A 16596-nucleotide genomic window follows, 5' to 3' on the forward strand; every position below is an offset into this window, starting at 1 on the left:
AATTTTATGTAAATCTTACGTTGAAATATCAATTCTCAAATACTTGTACAGCTAATTCTAAATTAGAAGTGTTATAAACACTTTGGTTTGGATAGACTATTTCCCTGTCTAAGATATGTGTAATAGCAAAAAAGGCAGTGTGAAAAGTCGTTCCTTATGCTTTTGCGGACATTGTTTTAAGTCTACCAATGGGCTTATCGCTTATAATTAATCCCTGCCATTTGTAGATATGTTGCTTCCTTTTTTTTAATAAAAATTTAGTAGATATGTTGCTTTGACAATGGTTTTCAATTGTAATATTGCTCATTTCACCAAATAAAAAAAATTAGATATGTTAACATAAAATCTACAACAAGAATTTACTACATACATCTGCATTTATCTCTCTACTGTTATAGATCATAAAAATGTCAACCTTATCCTTTTGTTTTTTATTTTTTTTACTTCTTTTGCAATATTTCTAAATTCACCCCATCAACACACCTCTAGAGTGATTTCTAAATATGTGAAAGCAAGTTTATTAATTGGAACTCAAATTTATAAATCGGTAAATTTAAAGCAAGTTTCCTCATCCATTTTTTAATATTGTTAAGCTTGTCAGTTTATTGAAAAACCATAATAAAAAATAACTACAAATTTAAGATTTTTTTTAGCGTTTGTTTTTATGTAATAGACATAGAGATGTCCCAATTATTTAAAAATAAAAATTATATGTAGGGGAAATTCAAACACAATAATGTGTATTTTTCTTCTTTGGTTTGAGGGATGTTGTAGAGACATATCAAAGGGAAATAACCACAATTATATGTCATTGTAAAGTTTAACAAAGTAAACATTTGATGATTTTGTGGTCATGTAAGGAAAATCATCTCGTGCATTTAGAGGAGTATTTAAAGCGCATGAAAAAAGACAATTTGAAGATGAATATGGAAAATTGTGGCATTGGTGTTTTAGCTGTAAATTTTTTTTTGGATGTCTAATTCACAAAAAAGGAATCAGTGTCGGTAAAAATAAAACCAAAGTTGTGTTGGCTTCATCAACATATAACAAGGAGTTACAAACTTTCCTTGATAAAAATAACTTCTTGAGACGTTTAATTTCTAAGTTATAAGGTAAAAATGTAACATTGTCTCATCTAATTAAGTTAAAATACGTAGAGAATGTAACATTGTCTCATCTAATTAAGTTAAAATACGTAGAAAATTTTAAATAGGGTGTGTTCATTGGTTTAGGTAAATCCAAATCAAATTAGAATTCGAACCAAACTAAAGTGTCTGGGCTGAACATTTTTTTAGTTCGGACAAGAACCGAACTAAACCATTGAAATCCAATGACAATTAGTTCGGGCTTCGGATTTTCAATTTTAAATACGTAGAGAATTTTAAATAGGGGTGTTCATTGGTTCGGGTAAATCCAAATCAAACTAGAATTCGAACCAAACTAAAGTGTTTGGGCTGAACATTTTTTCACTTCGGACAAGAACCGAACCAAACCATTGAAATCTAATGACAATTAGTTCGGGCTTCAGATTTTCAATTTTAAATACGTAGAGAATTTTAAATAGGGGTGTTAATTGGTTCGGGTAAATCCAAATCAAACTTGAATTCGAACCAAACTAAAGTGTTTGGGTTGAACATTTTTTCAATTCGGACAAGAACCGAACCAAACCATTGAAATCCAATGACAATTGGTTCGGGCTTTGAATTTTCAATTTTTTACCCGCAAACCCAATCCAAACCAACAATAGTTAATTATCATGAAAATTACTACTAAACATTCAACTTCAAGAAGAAAAAAGCGAAATATCGTATGTGGACAAGTTAATTTTAATTTGTTATTAGAAAATTGTTAGTGTACTGTGGTAACTGAGCATAGAAGTATAAAACACATTTATTATCATACTAACTTAAGTGAGTAGTTATAAATTCAAAAGCCTTTATGTTGATTTTTTTGGTTAGATATTTTGAAACTATTAGGAAAAAATTGCTAGTATAATATTTACAATAGAACACTATTAATACTATTTTTTATATTATTATGAAAAATTAATTTTCATAAATAATTTATTTTTTTCAAGTATTTTTGTATTTTTTTATCTACCCGATCAATCCAACACAAACCAACCCGTTATTTCTCAATTCGGTTTAGTTTGGCCTTTATTGCAAAAATTTACAAATCCAATCCATTTAATTTTAATCGGTTTGAAAATCAAATTCTCTCAAATCTGAATCAAACCGACCTGCGAACACCCTTAATTTTAAATGGAAAACTCAACATAAAGAAGTATTCGACGGGATAAAAAAAGCATGATAACTATTTAGAAAATTTACTAAATGGGAAGCTCCATGACACAATAAGTAAAAAAATACCTTAAATCTTAGTTATTATTATAAACAAAAGTCATTAAATTTTAAACTAATAAATATTTCTATTACTATTATATCTTTAATTTAATTAAAAAACACTTAATATTAGTAGTTTATTCATCAAATATAAATAAGAATATTATAGTAAATTTTATTTTGATTATACATAAATTCAAAAAAAATTAGTTATATTTAATTATTTTTCTTAATCTATATAAAAGTAAATATTTTAACTTATAATCATGACGAGAAAGTACTTTTTTACATGTCCATCCCACAAGGATGTAAACTTCCTCACTCATCCATCACTACCAAAGTCTACAAACTCAAGAAACCTATTTATTGCCTTAAAAAAGATTTATTACTAGTCCTACCAAAGTCAACTTTTAGCAATTTATCAATAAGTTTGACCTTGTTAACCTCAATAGTCCAACTTGAAGCGAGTATTATAGTTGACTTATCTTTATTTTGTTATTAATTATGTTGTTAGTTGACTAGTTTATTACATCAATTTTGTATCAGAATAAAACACACTTTAATTTAGAAGTTCTTTTAATGACAAAGCACTTTATTTGTTTTCTATTGGATGACAGTGTAAAATAATTTTACACTGTCAATGCATATAAATTAAACTCTTAATTAAATTATAATTTAAAATTAATATAATAATATAATAATTTATTATATTTTTATTGGACAATAATATAAATCTCGATGCATATATGCATTGCGGAAAATACTTAGATGGACACAGATATAACACCTGGATTTCCACACAACCAATCACATTTTTTTATTAATTAAATAATAAAACTAAAATTATCTCTCTCCTCCATTATCACAACCACCCTCCATGTTGACAATTAAAAACGAAATTAAATTATAAATAAATTTAAATTCTCTCTTTTCTTATTGGTTGTTCATAAATATATGAATTTAAGTTTATGTCCATGCAAGAATTGTTCATGGATTGCACTCATTCTCCTTTTCCATACACATAAATTTGGTAGTATTATTTTTCTTCAAAATAGAAGAATAGAAAACGTGACATTCTTTCTCTCTAAATCCCTCTCATAATCAGAGAGACAGAAAAGGGGCAGAAAAAACATGCAACTTCACCAATCATTGATTTTCTTTCCCATCTCCCTAATTATAATTGCCACGTCATTTTCACCACCAAATCCTCTTCATTTCATTCCCCTTTTTCTCTCTCCTCTTTCTTCCTAAACACAAACCCCCGCAATTTCTTCTTCAACAATCCTTCCATTTTTCCGGATTATTGTTTTCTCTAACCGTTTCCGTCGGTGTGGGATTGCCGGATAATCATGCCGCCGGCCGTGTTGCATCCGCCATTGTCCAAATCATCGTCGGTACATTCATTATCCTCCGAGGCCATTTTCTACGAACCTGCTCCGGAGAGTCGGCAATTCGACGATCTTAGAGGTTTGCAGTGGCGTATAAACCTTGGGGTTTTGCCTTCTTCTTCTTCCTCTTCTTCAACTTTCATTGATGATCTTCGTCGCGCAACCGCTAATTCTCGAAGGAGGTAAGCCAACTCACTCGGTAATCATGTCCTATATTAGGGTTTTGTTTTGATCCAATTCTCCAATAATCCAATTGTATTTGGATTATTGTATTCCTTAGATTCAGTGCAATGTTCAGAGCTTTATTGATAGGTATTTTAGCTTCAAATATCCCAATTTCCTTGCTATTTTTGGTGATGATGACCATTTCTTCATTTGGCATTGAGGTCTCTTTCTGTAAATTATATGGATTTTGGCGTTTGGCGTTAATATTTACGGAATGTATAATATCGTGTTGCTATCTTGAGAGATTTTTGAGCTGTAAGATCGAGGTGTTTGTTTCTTGATGTCTGTCAAATATGGTTCAATTGCATTTTCTTTTTGGATATGTAGTATTGCTTATTTGACATGTAATGTTTTTCATCTTGTCAGGTATGCTAGTTTGAGAGGGCGGCTCCTGGTTGATCCTCATATTAAAATGGATGGAACTAGTTCGCCCAATCTTGTCATGGACAACCCACTTTCGCAAAATCCAAGTAAATATTAGCAGACTACTTACACTCCTTTCGTGCTGCGAATTACTTGTGGATAAATTTGTTTCCCCGATTTAGCCAGATATATACTGTCATTCCTACTTATTTATTACTATTTGCCTTTGTAGCTGTTTAGATTCTCTGTATTCACTGTTTGGTGTGTTGGGGAGTGTTGGAGAGTCTGAGGAGCGTTGGAAGTGTCAATAGGCTAAACGTTCAGAATCCAAGAGACCTTGACACCACATATCCTCCCAAAACGTTAAGGCAATGAGTGCATGAGTTCTTTCTCTTATTATATATCCAGCAATTCCTACATTTTTAGTCGACGTGAAACTTAACCACCCACACTTGAATTCAACATGGTGTCATTTTGGCTTTGTTGTTTCTAAGCCTTAATTTTTATCTATGAACTGTACTGTATACGGTTCTATCCTTGCCCACCCTCTATATTGGCTTTGGTTGTATAATTATAATATATTCATTTTGCCTTTGAAAAAAAGAGCTTTGACCTCCATTATCCTTCTGCTTTTTACCACACCTATCTATTTCTATGTTCCGACTTCCAAGATTTTTTAGAGTATATTGTTGCATATGTTACCATAGTTCTGTCACCAAAATTTGGAATACCATTATGTAGATTTCTAGCTATTGAATTCCATCTATGGTGGCAATAAAATGTTTTTTATATGCAGATAGTACATGGGGTCGATTTTTTCACAATGCGGAGATGGAGAGGATGGTGGATCAGGATCTATCACGCTTATACCCGGAACATGGGAACTATTTCCAGACAAAAGGGTGCCAAGGCATATTGAGACGAATTTTACTATTATGGTGTCTTAGACACCCCGAGTATGGTTATAGACAAGGTAAATTGCTCAGCCAACCAACAGTTACACACAACATGTTTATCTTCCTACTAAGTTCATTTTCTCACTTTGGGACGTCGTTTATTTTTCCTTCCAACTCAGTAAGTAACTGCTTAATTGTTGACTTTGGCGAACTTCTTCATTTATAATAGGTGTCTTATTTTTCCTCGCAACCTTATATAACTAGCCTAGCACATTAGCGTATCTAATGGAATGAAAGCTTTACTTGATCAATCAAAACAAGGCACACCATATGCTTTTCTCATTGTGAATCTCATGCTCTCTAACATATCGGAAACGAGATTTAGTTACTATTTCTATCATATAATCTTTATCGGTAACAAGTTTATAACTACTTTTACGTTGACTTCTGCTCTATTATTTCTATGCATGGAATTGTTGAAAATTTCATCTGCTTTATGGGAAGATTCATGAATTACTGAACATTAAATGATTAACTTGTTGTTTATGTTATACAAATACGACAATATGAACCAACATTATTGAGCTTCTTTAGTTAATTTATTTTGTAGGAATGCACGAGTTACTCGCTCCTTTGCTTTATGTTCTCCAAGTTGATGTGGAGCACCTTTTGGAAGTTCGAAAACTTTATGAAGATCACTTCACAGACAGATTTGATGATCTCCTTTGCCAAGAGAATGATCTTTCTTACAGCTTTGATTTTAAAAAATCTTCAGACTTGACGAATGATGAAATTGGCTCCCATGGAAAAGAAATGAAAATCAAGAGTCTTGACGAGCTTGATCCTAAGATACAGACCATTGTATTGCTAAGTGACGCTTATGAAGCTGAAGGTGAACTGGGCATTGTTTTATCTGAGAAATTCATTGAGCATGATGCTTACTGCATGTTTGAAGCCTTAATGGATGGTGCTCACGGTTCAGTTGCAATGGCCGAATTTTTCTCTTATTCCCCTGTTCCCGGGTCCCATACTGGTTTGCCACCTGTAATTGAAGCTTCCACTGCATTGTATCATTTGTTGTCTCATGTGGATTCATCTCTGTATAGCCATCTTGTTGATCTCGGGGTTGAACCACAGTACTTTGCTCTCCGCTGGTTGAGAGTTTTATTTGGACGAGAATTTTCACTTGAGAACCTCTTGACCATCTGGGATGAAATCTTTTTATCAGACAATAGTAAAATAGAAAAGCTCGCGGAGGACAATGCAGACAATGGCTTAAGTATCTTTCACTCGTGTCGTGGAGCATTTATCTCAGCTATTGCTGTGGCAATGTTACTTCATATAAGATCTTCGCTACTTGCGACTGAAAATCCTACGATTTGTCTCCAGAGATTATTAAGCTTCCCTGAGAACACAAACATTCAAAAACTAATAGAGAAGGCTAAATCCTTGCAGACTCTTGCATTAAGTCCTGAAATTGCATCCTCGACACCTGTACTTGTAGAGTATCACAACAACGGTAAATCAGTAATTGCAAGATCTGTTTCCATTCCAATTGAATCAGGTTCACCAAAAACTCCTAAGAATTTTCAACCTGATAATAGCTACTGGGAAGAAAAGTGGCGAGTTGTCCACAGTGCTGAAGAACTTAAACAAGATGGAGTAGAAAAGCAGGTTCCATCTCAGAAGAAGAGATGGACAGAAAAGGTAAAGTTAAGTTTGAAAAGAACAGAATCCGAACCATCTTCATCAACTACTAAGAGTGGTAAAGGGGAATCTAAGACATCTGCTAAACGGAGTTTATTAAAAGATCTTTCCAAGGAACTTCGGTTAGAAGAAGAAGATACAGAAAAACTCGACAGTCATGAAATCTTATGCCAGCAGGATAATCATTCAGTAGCAGTTGAAGTAGAGAAACAAGATGATACCTCTACTTACGGTGCTGACGATAGACTTCCAAGTAAAAACACTGGCAGGGAGGAACACTCATTTAGCCCAGCCAGTCCTCCTAATGAGATCAAAGATCATGAAAATAAAACTGTCTCACCGAAAAGTAATGTTGGGTCTAATTTATCCATTGATGTTATTAGTGAAATTTTAAATAGTAGTCCCGTTGATTCGCCTCTTCCAATCTCCGATCATCCTGAGAATAACCTATCTCCGGCGCCAGGGCGCAATAATGATTCCACAGGAAATTCGGCCACACTTTCTAGGGATATAAAACTGAATAAATTCCAGTGGCTTTGGAAGTTTGGTCGTAAGAACATCGAGTTAGTGTCCGAGAAAAGAGGGCGTGCTTCTGAGCCTGTAAAGCCGACCAACAATTGTAATAATCAAAGTACCACAGTACCCTCGTCTATAGCGTGTGAGAATTGCAGCTCTGTTAACTTAAAAGGAGATTCTCCTGACCAAAATGTGATGGGAACTTTGAGGAATATTGGGCAGTCCATGCTTGAGCATATTCAGGTAAGGTTCTCTCTGACTGCCACTAAAATTTAATGACAACTTAGTGAGTTAACTGAAAATACAATTTGAGGATTGAAACGTCAGAAAAGTTATCTTAAGGACTATATTTTTGTTTAACAGGTGATTGAGTCTGCTTTCCAACAAGAGTGTGGTCAGGGAGATTCATTGGATAATAATAATACATCTAAAGATGATCTGGTTGGCAAAGGGCAGGTTACCGCCATGTCGGCTCTCAAGGAGCTGCGCAAAATTAGCAACCTTTTGTCTGAAATGTGAGACAAACCTTATGTTTACCTGTATATATTATGTATATTTTTTGTAACGTGTAATTACGATTCTTTAGTGGTGATAATGATGCCAGTGTAGTCTGCTATACTTCTGCAATTCACGAATATCAAGTTTTGCAGATGTTTAGAGGGATTGTTATGTAAATACATGTATTTATGTGAAATGAAATGACATAAATTATGATGATTTATCACTAGCCATGTAGTATTAATGATCTTGATGACCTTCAAGGATTTGGATTTTGTATGAAAACTACTAATAGAGTAATATCCTTTATATTAATTTGAGGTATTTAGAGAATACCTAACTTATGGACATTTGGTGCATATTGGGGTTGATAGCGAAAATATGATATCATCTTCAACGGATTTTAGATAGATTATGATATCATTTTATTGAGATGATTGGAGAATGTGAGAGCTACCACTAGCTCAGAATCATAAGGGGAAGTATTTTCATCAAAGGGAAGAAATTTTAATTACTAATATATTTAATTCAAAATATGAATGGGGAGAGGAGATAGGAGACTTTAACTACAAATATGTTTGATTTATAAGAAAGGAAAATCTTTTAAAATTAATCACTTTTTTATACATGTAATTTTATAATATTAGTCATAGTCATGATATTTACCGTTCATAATTCGAATACAAATTCATTATTAAAATATAATATTCAAATAGAGAATATTATGTAAAAACATAACCATAAAAATATATAATTTTAAAAAATTTAAACATAACATCAAATTTTAAAAACAAGATAAAACAAATTCAAACACATTTAACGAATAATAAAAAGAAGGTATAAAAGTGCAACAAAAAATACGAGAAAGATAACATTTGTCTAAAATAGAATTTTTTTTTTAATATTTTAAAATTATATTTAGACTTAAATAAATAAATAAGGATAAATCTTAAATATAATATAAGATTTTCACAATGACAATGACAATTTAAGATTTCTTTAGAAGGAAAGTTAAGTTTTGTTGGCATTTATTTATCATTCTTGACTAATCTTGACCACAACATCCCTTGATCCTTGATCTATAAGACACCAATGGTTTTAAGATTGCTTTAGAAGGAAAGTTCAATTTTGTTAGTATTTATTTAACATTCTTAGACTAATCTTGACCAAAATATCCCTTGATCTTTTATATCTTTTATATATATATATATATATATATATATATATATATATATATATATATATATATATATATATATATATATATATATATATATATATATATAGGAGTGTAAATGGATATTCACGCAGATAAATACTATGATATCTCTATGTGTTCTGTTGGGTAAATATGGTATACATATCTGTCTCATATTCGTGTGGGCATGCACTAAACGGGTAACCCGTAAATTTTAAGTTGCTCGCAAATATTTACAGATATTCATAGATAATATTTTTTAAAATAAATATATTTTGAAAAAAATATTTTTAATTTCTTTTAAAGATACAAAAAAATTTTATTTCTAACATTAATACAATTCAATCTCAACTTAACAACACGATTTTATCACATTAATTTATTTCTTTTTCATCAAAACATAATATCCATATATTTCATTTTTAACAAAAAAAATTTGTGATTGTGAGTTATGGTGAAAGAGCGGACGATAAAAAAGTAGAAACGAAGACATTGGTTGGACAAAGGAAAGACCGTACTAGTTGGTTGGACGATGGTCAGGAAAATTGAAGAAACTTAAATATGAAATAGTCAAACATAATTTGTATATATTGTGAAAAAAGATCAAAGAAAATTTTAAAAAGAAACAAAGAAATATAAGGTTAATTTTTTTAACAATATTTAAATAATTTTTATAATTTATTAAAGGGTACGAATATCCGCAGGTACGAAAATTATTAAACCGCGTCTGTATCTATTAAAAAATGAATATTTAAATATTCATTTATTTTATCCATGAATATCAATTAAGCTATATGTCTCGTATTCGTGATGGATTTTATCCGCTGATACACGTTTTTTTATCATCCTAGATATATAATTCACTAAATGGTTTGTACCCTAAATTGCAGGTAAAGTTCAATGACATTTAGTTTAACTTTATCATGTTTTTAAACATTTGTTGTTAGTGACAATATGGAAGTGTTGCAAATGTAACTTACAACACAAACAAACAGTCACAACTTAGCCATCATGACTAGTTGATTAATTATGATTTTATAGCCTTATAAATAACTCTCTCTCATGTACTTATATACAATTTATTTCAAAAATATCCCTCTCATAATTGTCTTGGATTTTCTCTCTTGATTTCTCAATTTTTAAATAACTTGATATATAAGTTATCCAACAATTTGGTATCAAGAGTACCAATTTGATCCTCAACTTTCATCCATGGAAGATTGATCATCCATGGAAAATTGAAGTTCAACCTTCAATCAATTTCCAACCAATATATTAAAGGAGAACAATATGATAGAAGAGGTGTGCATATGAAAGTCGTATTTAGAGACGAATGCTCTTGAGACCCAAAGAATTGTTCATTATGAACTGAGAAAGATAGATGGCAAAAGACTTGTTTGTTTATCCATCAGTTTGTGTATTCAAATATCTTTGAGAAGATAATTGAGCAAGAAATATCCAAAGATGTATGGGATTGTCATACCCCAAAATTTGCCCTCGTATATTTTTTTTTTTGCCTCTCCTTTCATGTGCGCATGTCCTCTTAAGTCATTTGCGTAGCATGCATCCATACAATCAAGCACTCTAGTTCAAAAAAGGATTTTTAGGTAATGATCGGGATTTTTCCAGGTAATTGCATTTTTTACTCACAGATGATTCATTTGGCTACTACATTCAATTTGAGGCATATTGTCACACTCTTCATATATTTACAAATTCCGTTATGTCTCAAACAAACACGCTGGTCTAGCGGGTGTAGAGCGAGGTAAGGAATGCGATTATTAAGAGGACATGAGTTCGAATCCCACCTCTTCCCTTTATTTTTGTTCATAGTCTTTTATTTCATTATATTAGGAATTAGTTTTTATCATTAATTTATATTAAATATAATTTCTATTATTTGTTAGTATAGTTATTTCTATTGTCTTTTATTATGTTAGGAATTATTTTTAAGTATTAGTTAGTATAATTATTTTTATTAACATATATTATTATTAGGTCATATTTTTGTTCTAGTTTGTATTATTATATTAGTAATGATTATCATTAAGAAGAAAAATAAAAATTAAAGAGAAACAGAATTTGCTCATGTTATCGTGTGATAAAAGATGCTAAGTAACAGTAAGACACCAAATCTTTCCAAAGGAGATACAATCTTCTTGATTCTCAAATCAAATACTGCAAGATTTTCAATCAAAGATTTCAAGAAGATTTTCTCTTGTTTTGTTGACCTAGTGCATACCATATAAATACATAAACAAATTAAGAGGAGGGGGATTCGGCTGACAGAACCATATTCACACATTAAAAAATCGTGAATCCAAAGGAGGTAGCATCGAAGTTTGAAGCAATTTCAGGCTCTTCCAAGCATTCCAAGCGATTTCTTGGGGCATTCTGGAACTGTAGGGGTCATCGTCATCCACTAAAACGCTAAGAACACGACCGCGAAAGCCACGGTTTGCGATTTTTTATTTTAATTCGGTTTTGATAATTCATGCATTGTTAGCATAATTTGATTGCGCATTCACGATAATACAGATGTTTGCAACGTGTGTGTGTGGTTTAATTTGAGTTTTGGCCTAGAATTTGAGTTCCACCATTGTTAGGTCACAAGAGCTCCGATTTGGGGCTTTAAGGTGGAGACAAAATTAGACGAAATCAATGGTACCATTGGACTCACCGGACGATTTCTAATCAATCCATGGGCTTGGTTTTGATTTTACGATCGGTTTCGTTAGTTTTTTTATTTTTCAGGGTGTATGGCAACGCAAGAAGGCCGTAGGCAAAAACGTTGCCTTTGCTGCAAAATCCCTGCGAAGAAGATGATAAGGCCTGGGCGCGCAGGTTCTTATTTTAAAATTTGTCAAGTGGACGTTTTCCTTATATATTATATGTTGTTCATCTGTTTGCAGCGAAGTGTGAAGTGGCCCAGTGGTGAAACAGCATACACTAAAAACGTTCACATGCAAGGGCAGGGGTTCGATCCCTGTCTCTTGCGGTTTTGCTTCTTTATTTTTTTCACAACCATGTTTGCAGATCCAGTGTGGCGAATCTACACACGTGCACCATACATCTTCGTGCCCGAGACCATCCGATCACTGCCAGAGATGATCCAACGTCAGGGAATTGCAAGTCTATCATGGTCCTTCAAAAGCCACCCACGCAGGATCATGAGCTAAGTCTACCAATTTTTTTTTATTTTTTAGTTATTCAAGTACTATTTCCTTATTGTTTATTAATTTGTTTTCATTCTTTTAAAATATCCTTTTTAATTCAAGCTTATTCTAAAATTCCCCTTTTTATATATAAAAAGCCCTTTTTTGAAAATATTTATTTTCTAACTAAATTGTTAAATTAATTTAATTGATAATGATAATTCTTATTTGATTTAAATAATTAAGTTAATTTATTGGTTTAATTGTTTAATTGATTATACCTATTCTTGTTAATTGATTAAAATAAATATTAAGGTTAGACATTTAATCGAAACCCTATTTTCACCGATTTAATTAATTAGGATGAAAACCAATAATTAATTAATTCGATTTTATTTATTCTATTAACCATGGTTAATTTGTGCCTTAATTAGGGTTTACGAGAATTAGCCATACACTGAAAATTTCCTGCTTCTTTGTGCATTTTCTTTTCAGGGTTAGCAACAGGGTTTCCTCCGACGACGCGCCACACCCTTCACAAAGCTAAGTACCCTATTTATTTTTAAAAGTCTATTTTGTTTCCTTTGATTTTAGGGTTTGCCCTTATATTTCTGAACTGTGCATACACTCACTCTTTTGTTTCTGCCTTTGCCCTTTTCAGGTTTATTGTCGAGGTTTCCTCCGACTATCAACCATATCAGATCAAATCAGAGCTAAGTACCTTTGCCTATATCATTGTTTTAAGCTTATTTATTCTTTATTTTAGGGATAATCTCGTTCGCCTTCGAACTAGCCATACACTTACCCTATTTTTTGTTTGCTTGCATTTCCAGGGTTTGTTGATCGCCAAAGCTACGAGTTTGGTAACCCTAAACTTTACCCTTTATTTTTCTGTTCTATTATTACTTATGTCAAACCCTATTAAGGGATCCGCTGGTTTCATTGTCCCCTCCCCCATATTACTGTTTCTTGCCTTATATTATCTGCGTGGTTAGTAAAATAGGGAGTGACAACCATTAAATTGAATTAGCCTCACTAATTTACAAGATAATATAATTGAATATAATCACGTGATTGGTGCACACACGCACGCTTTTGGGTAATCCTCTCTGTTGCCTTGTTGCCTGTTGCCTTGTGTTTTTTGCAGAATAGCCAGTCCCTCGAATATGAGGATACCTCAGCCATGTTGCCTCGATAAAAGGTCATGAGACCCTAAAATGATGCTGCCTTCGATACACTAACATGACCTCGACCCTCGGAAGTTGCCCACGAAAAAGGCTGAGGTATCTTCTGGTTGCCTACGAAAAAAGCTATTCTGATAATTCCCTTTAGACTACCTGCCTCTCTATGGCATGGGTCAGTCTTTGGGCGAATGATATCTCGACGACCCTTCAATCTCCAAACGAAAGGCTTCCTGCCCTCTCATGGCAAGGATAGACCCTTTCATTCTGAAAGGCTAAAAAGGGACCTATCATCTGAGTTTAAGGTAATTGCCCCTAATTGCCTTGCCATGCTCTATTTTCTATATTCTTTCTCAAAATTCTTCAAAAAACTGGCTACGCTCATTTACGAGCTAAAGTCCATTTTTCCTCTTTCATCTACATTTTCTGAAAACGAGCAAGCAAAGCAATTAAGAGCCCATGGAAAACCATGGATGCAAAGGGTGCCTTACACCTTCCCTTTGCATAAATTACCCCCCGAACTTAGATTTCTTTAAAAGGTTTTTTTCTGTTTCTTTTTACCTTTCTGATTTAGTTTGGATAAAATAAAAGTCGGTGGCGACTCTTGCTTACCGCGACATTCCGATCGATAAAAAGTCAGTTCACCGTATTACAGAACTGGCGACTCTGCTGGGGATAAATTTCGATAAAAGAGGGGTTACCTTAAAAGTTTAGGATTCACTTAAATGTTTTCTGTTGTTTGCTTTGTTTGTTTTATTTTTCAGGGGCGTTTTTGGGAATTAACTGAAGGACGAATCCTACACCCGGATTCAAGTACACTTAAGATTAGGAGTGGCATAGTCATGGCGACCTCTTTCACATATGTGGGAGATGAGTCAATATGAAGTTCACACTTGAGTTAGGACTCCATAGCATATGCACACCTTTCTCAAATGAGGGAGGTCTATGTATGTGTCTGCGGGTGCGCCGGAGCTCAAGGACCTTTAGTTACCCTTAACCCATCCTGGCCTTTAGGAACGTAGTGGGGGGACTACTCTTGACAAATGTTAAGAACTAGTCGCTACCCGATGCTACAATTCAGATAGGTTCTTTCTCAAAGTATCATTGCATGATGCAAATGCATCATGTCCGAGGGTGCTTTAGAAGGGCTGACAATTCTGGATAACTTGTAGAACCCGTTGCTGAAATCTCCTTATCCATAGAAATACCCTTGGGAAGGACACCTGATCAGACTCCATGCAAGCCTTAAGCCAAAAATTGTGTGACTTGTTAGTGTTTACTACTAACCTTCATTTCCTCGCAGGTTTTGTTGAAAGGATTTGTTTGTCCTTACCGTTTCGCACTAAGTCTAACGAACTGCATTCGCATAACATCATGACATCATAAGCATAACATGATTTAACTAACCCTTTCAAGGATCTTAGGGAATTAGGGCGCATAATTTCAGGTGCGCTTATCAAGGACTGAATTCCTATCTAGGGGCAAGAGGATTTATTTTCTTCTAGCAACATGCCTTCCAATTCAAAGACTCAGTACTTAGCAAGAGGCAAGAGGATTTATTTTCCTCTAGCCACGTACCTTCAAATTTAAAAGTATCCCGAATCAGAGGCGATGACCCACTCGATATGGTGAGCTTGATTCTCAAAGAAAGACGTTCAAAGACAAAATTCAGATTTCTTCAAGACAAAGACGCGACCAAATCATTTTCTAATGTTGCTAACTAAATGCCTAATGATCCTTGAAAGTATTGCATCTGCATTCATAACATTGCATCACAGGTTCCCACCACAGGTTTCTTACCTCCTCGCTGTTTATTTCAGCATCATGAATCTCGAGCAATCAGTCAAAGACCTTCAAGCTCAGAATGCCCAGTTTCAAGATCTGATCCTGAACTTATCCAAGGGGCAAGACGAGCTGAAAACCCTTCTGACTAAGAAGGAGAAAAAGACCGAGAAGCCCAAAGGAGTGATTAACCTGAGAAGAAGATTCAAGGGTCGTCCCAAGAAGGCTGCAGAAACAGTTCCTAAAGATGAGGAAGAGGAAGAGGAAGAGGAAGGAGGTGATCTTAGTGTCAAGAACAATCAGGGAAGCCATGTAGGTTCTGATGGCCAGGAAGAAGAAGAAGATGAGTATCCTCAAGATGAGGATTATGCTGATGAGAAGTATAGACTACTAGAAGAGCGCTTGAGAAGCGTGGAAATTCAGAAGGTACCTGGGTTGGATTTTGAAGAACTAGGACTCGTTCCTGGGGTAGTTATTCCTCCGAAATTCAAAACTCCCGCCTTTGCTAAGTATGATGGAGTCTCTTGTCCCAAGATGCACTTGAGGTCTTATGTAAGAAAGATTCAGCCCCACACTGCTGATAAGAGGCTTTGGATCCATTTCTTCCAAGAGAGTTTATCTGGAACTCAACTCGAATGGTACTATCAACTGGAAAGTACCAACATCCGTACTTGGGAAGATTTGGTTGTTGCTTTCTACCATCAATACCAATACAATGCTGACCTCGCACCAACTCGCATACAACTACAAAGCATGTCTATGGGACCCGAGGAAAGTTTCAAGGAGTATGCTCAAAAATGGAGAGATCTAGCTGGAAGAGTCAAACCCTCCTTGACTGACAGAGAATTGGTTGATATGTTCATGAATACACTGACTGGTCCTTTCTACAGCCATTTACTTGGAAGCTCCTCGTCTGGTTTCACCGATATCATACTGACTGGAGAACGTGTTGAAAGTGGTATCCGAAGCGGAAAAATTCAGGTGGCTACTTCTTCTGGTACTGTGAAAAAGCCGTACAATCAGAAGAATGAATCCAACACTGTTGGGGCAGTTCTGGTCTCTAGCCAGGCTCCAACACAACAACAACAAAAAGATCAACGCAAGCAACAAGGTGGCCAACGTACTTGGAAATCAAAACCCAAGAGGTCATTTACCCCACTACACATGCCATTGGCTCAAGCTTTGCAACACTTGCTCGATCGGAGTCTGATAACTCTACTGCCTCCATACTCAGCTCCTGCTAATCCCGTCCCTGGGTACAAGCATCATGCAAGATGTGCTTACCATTCAAATAGTCCTGGTCACGATACAGAAGAGTGTGGGCCATTGAAACATAAAATTCAAG

General features: G+C 34.2%; 1 protein-coding gene across 1 annotated transcript; it reads left to right on the top strand.

The window, feature by feature from the left end:
• The first annotated feature begins 3434 nt into the window (after positions 1–3434).
• LOC131628932 (uncharacterized) lies at positions 3435–8154 on the top strand. The gene is made up of 5 exons (XM_058899748.1): positions 3435–3912; positions 4322–4425; positions 5115–5291; positions 5825–7680; positions 7801–8154. The coding sequence occupies exons 1-5, from the start codon at positions 3692–3694 to the stop codon at positions 7954–7956; spliced, it is 2514 nt and encodes an 837-aa protein (XP_058755731.1). The 5' UTR covers positions 3435–3691; the 3' UTR covers positions 7957–8154.
• The last annotated feature ends 8442 nt before the right edge of the window (positions 8155–16596 follow it).

This window comes from Vicia villosa, linkage group LG1, assembly GCF_029867415.1.
Source record: "Vicia villosa cultivar HV-30 ecotype Madison, WI linkage group LG1, Vvil1.0, whole genome shotgun sequence".
NCBI lineage: Eukaryota > Viridiplantae > Streptophyta > Magnoliopsida > Fabales > Fabaceae > Vicia > Vicia villosa.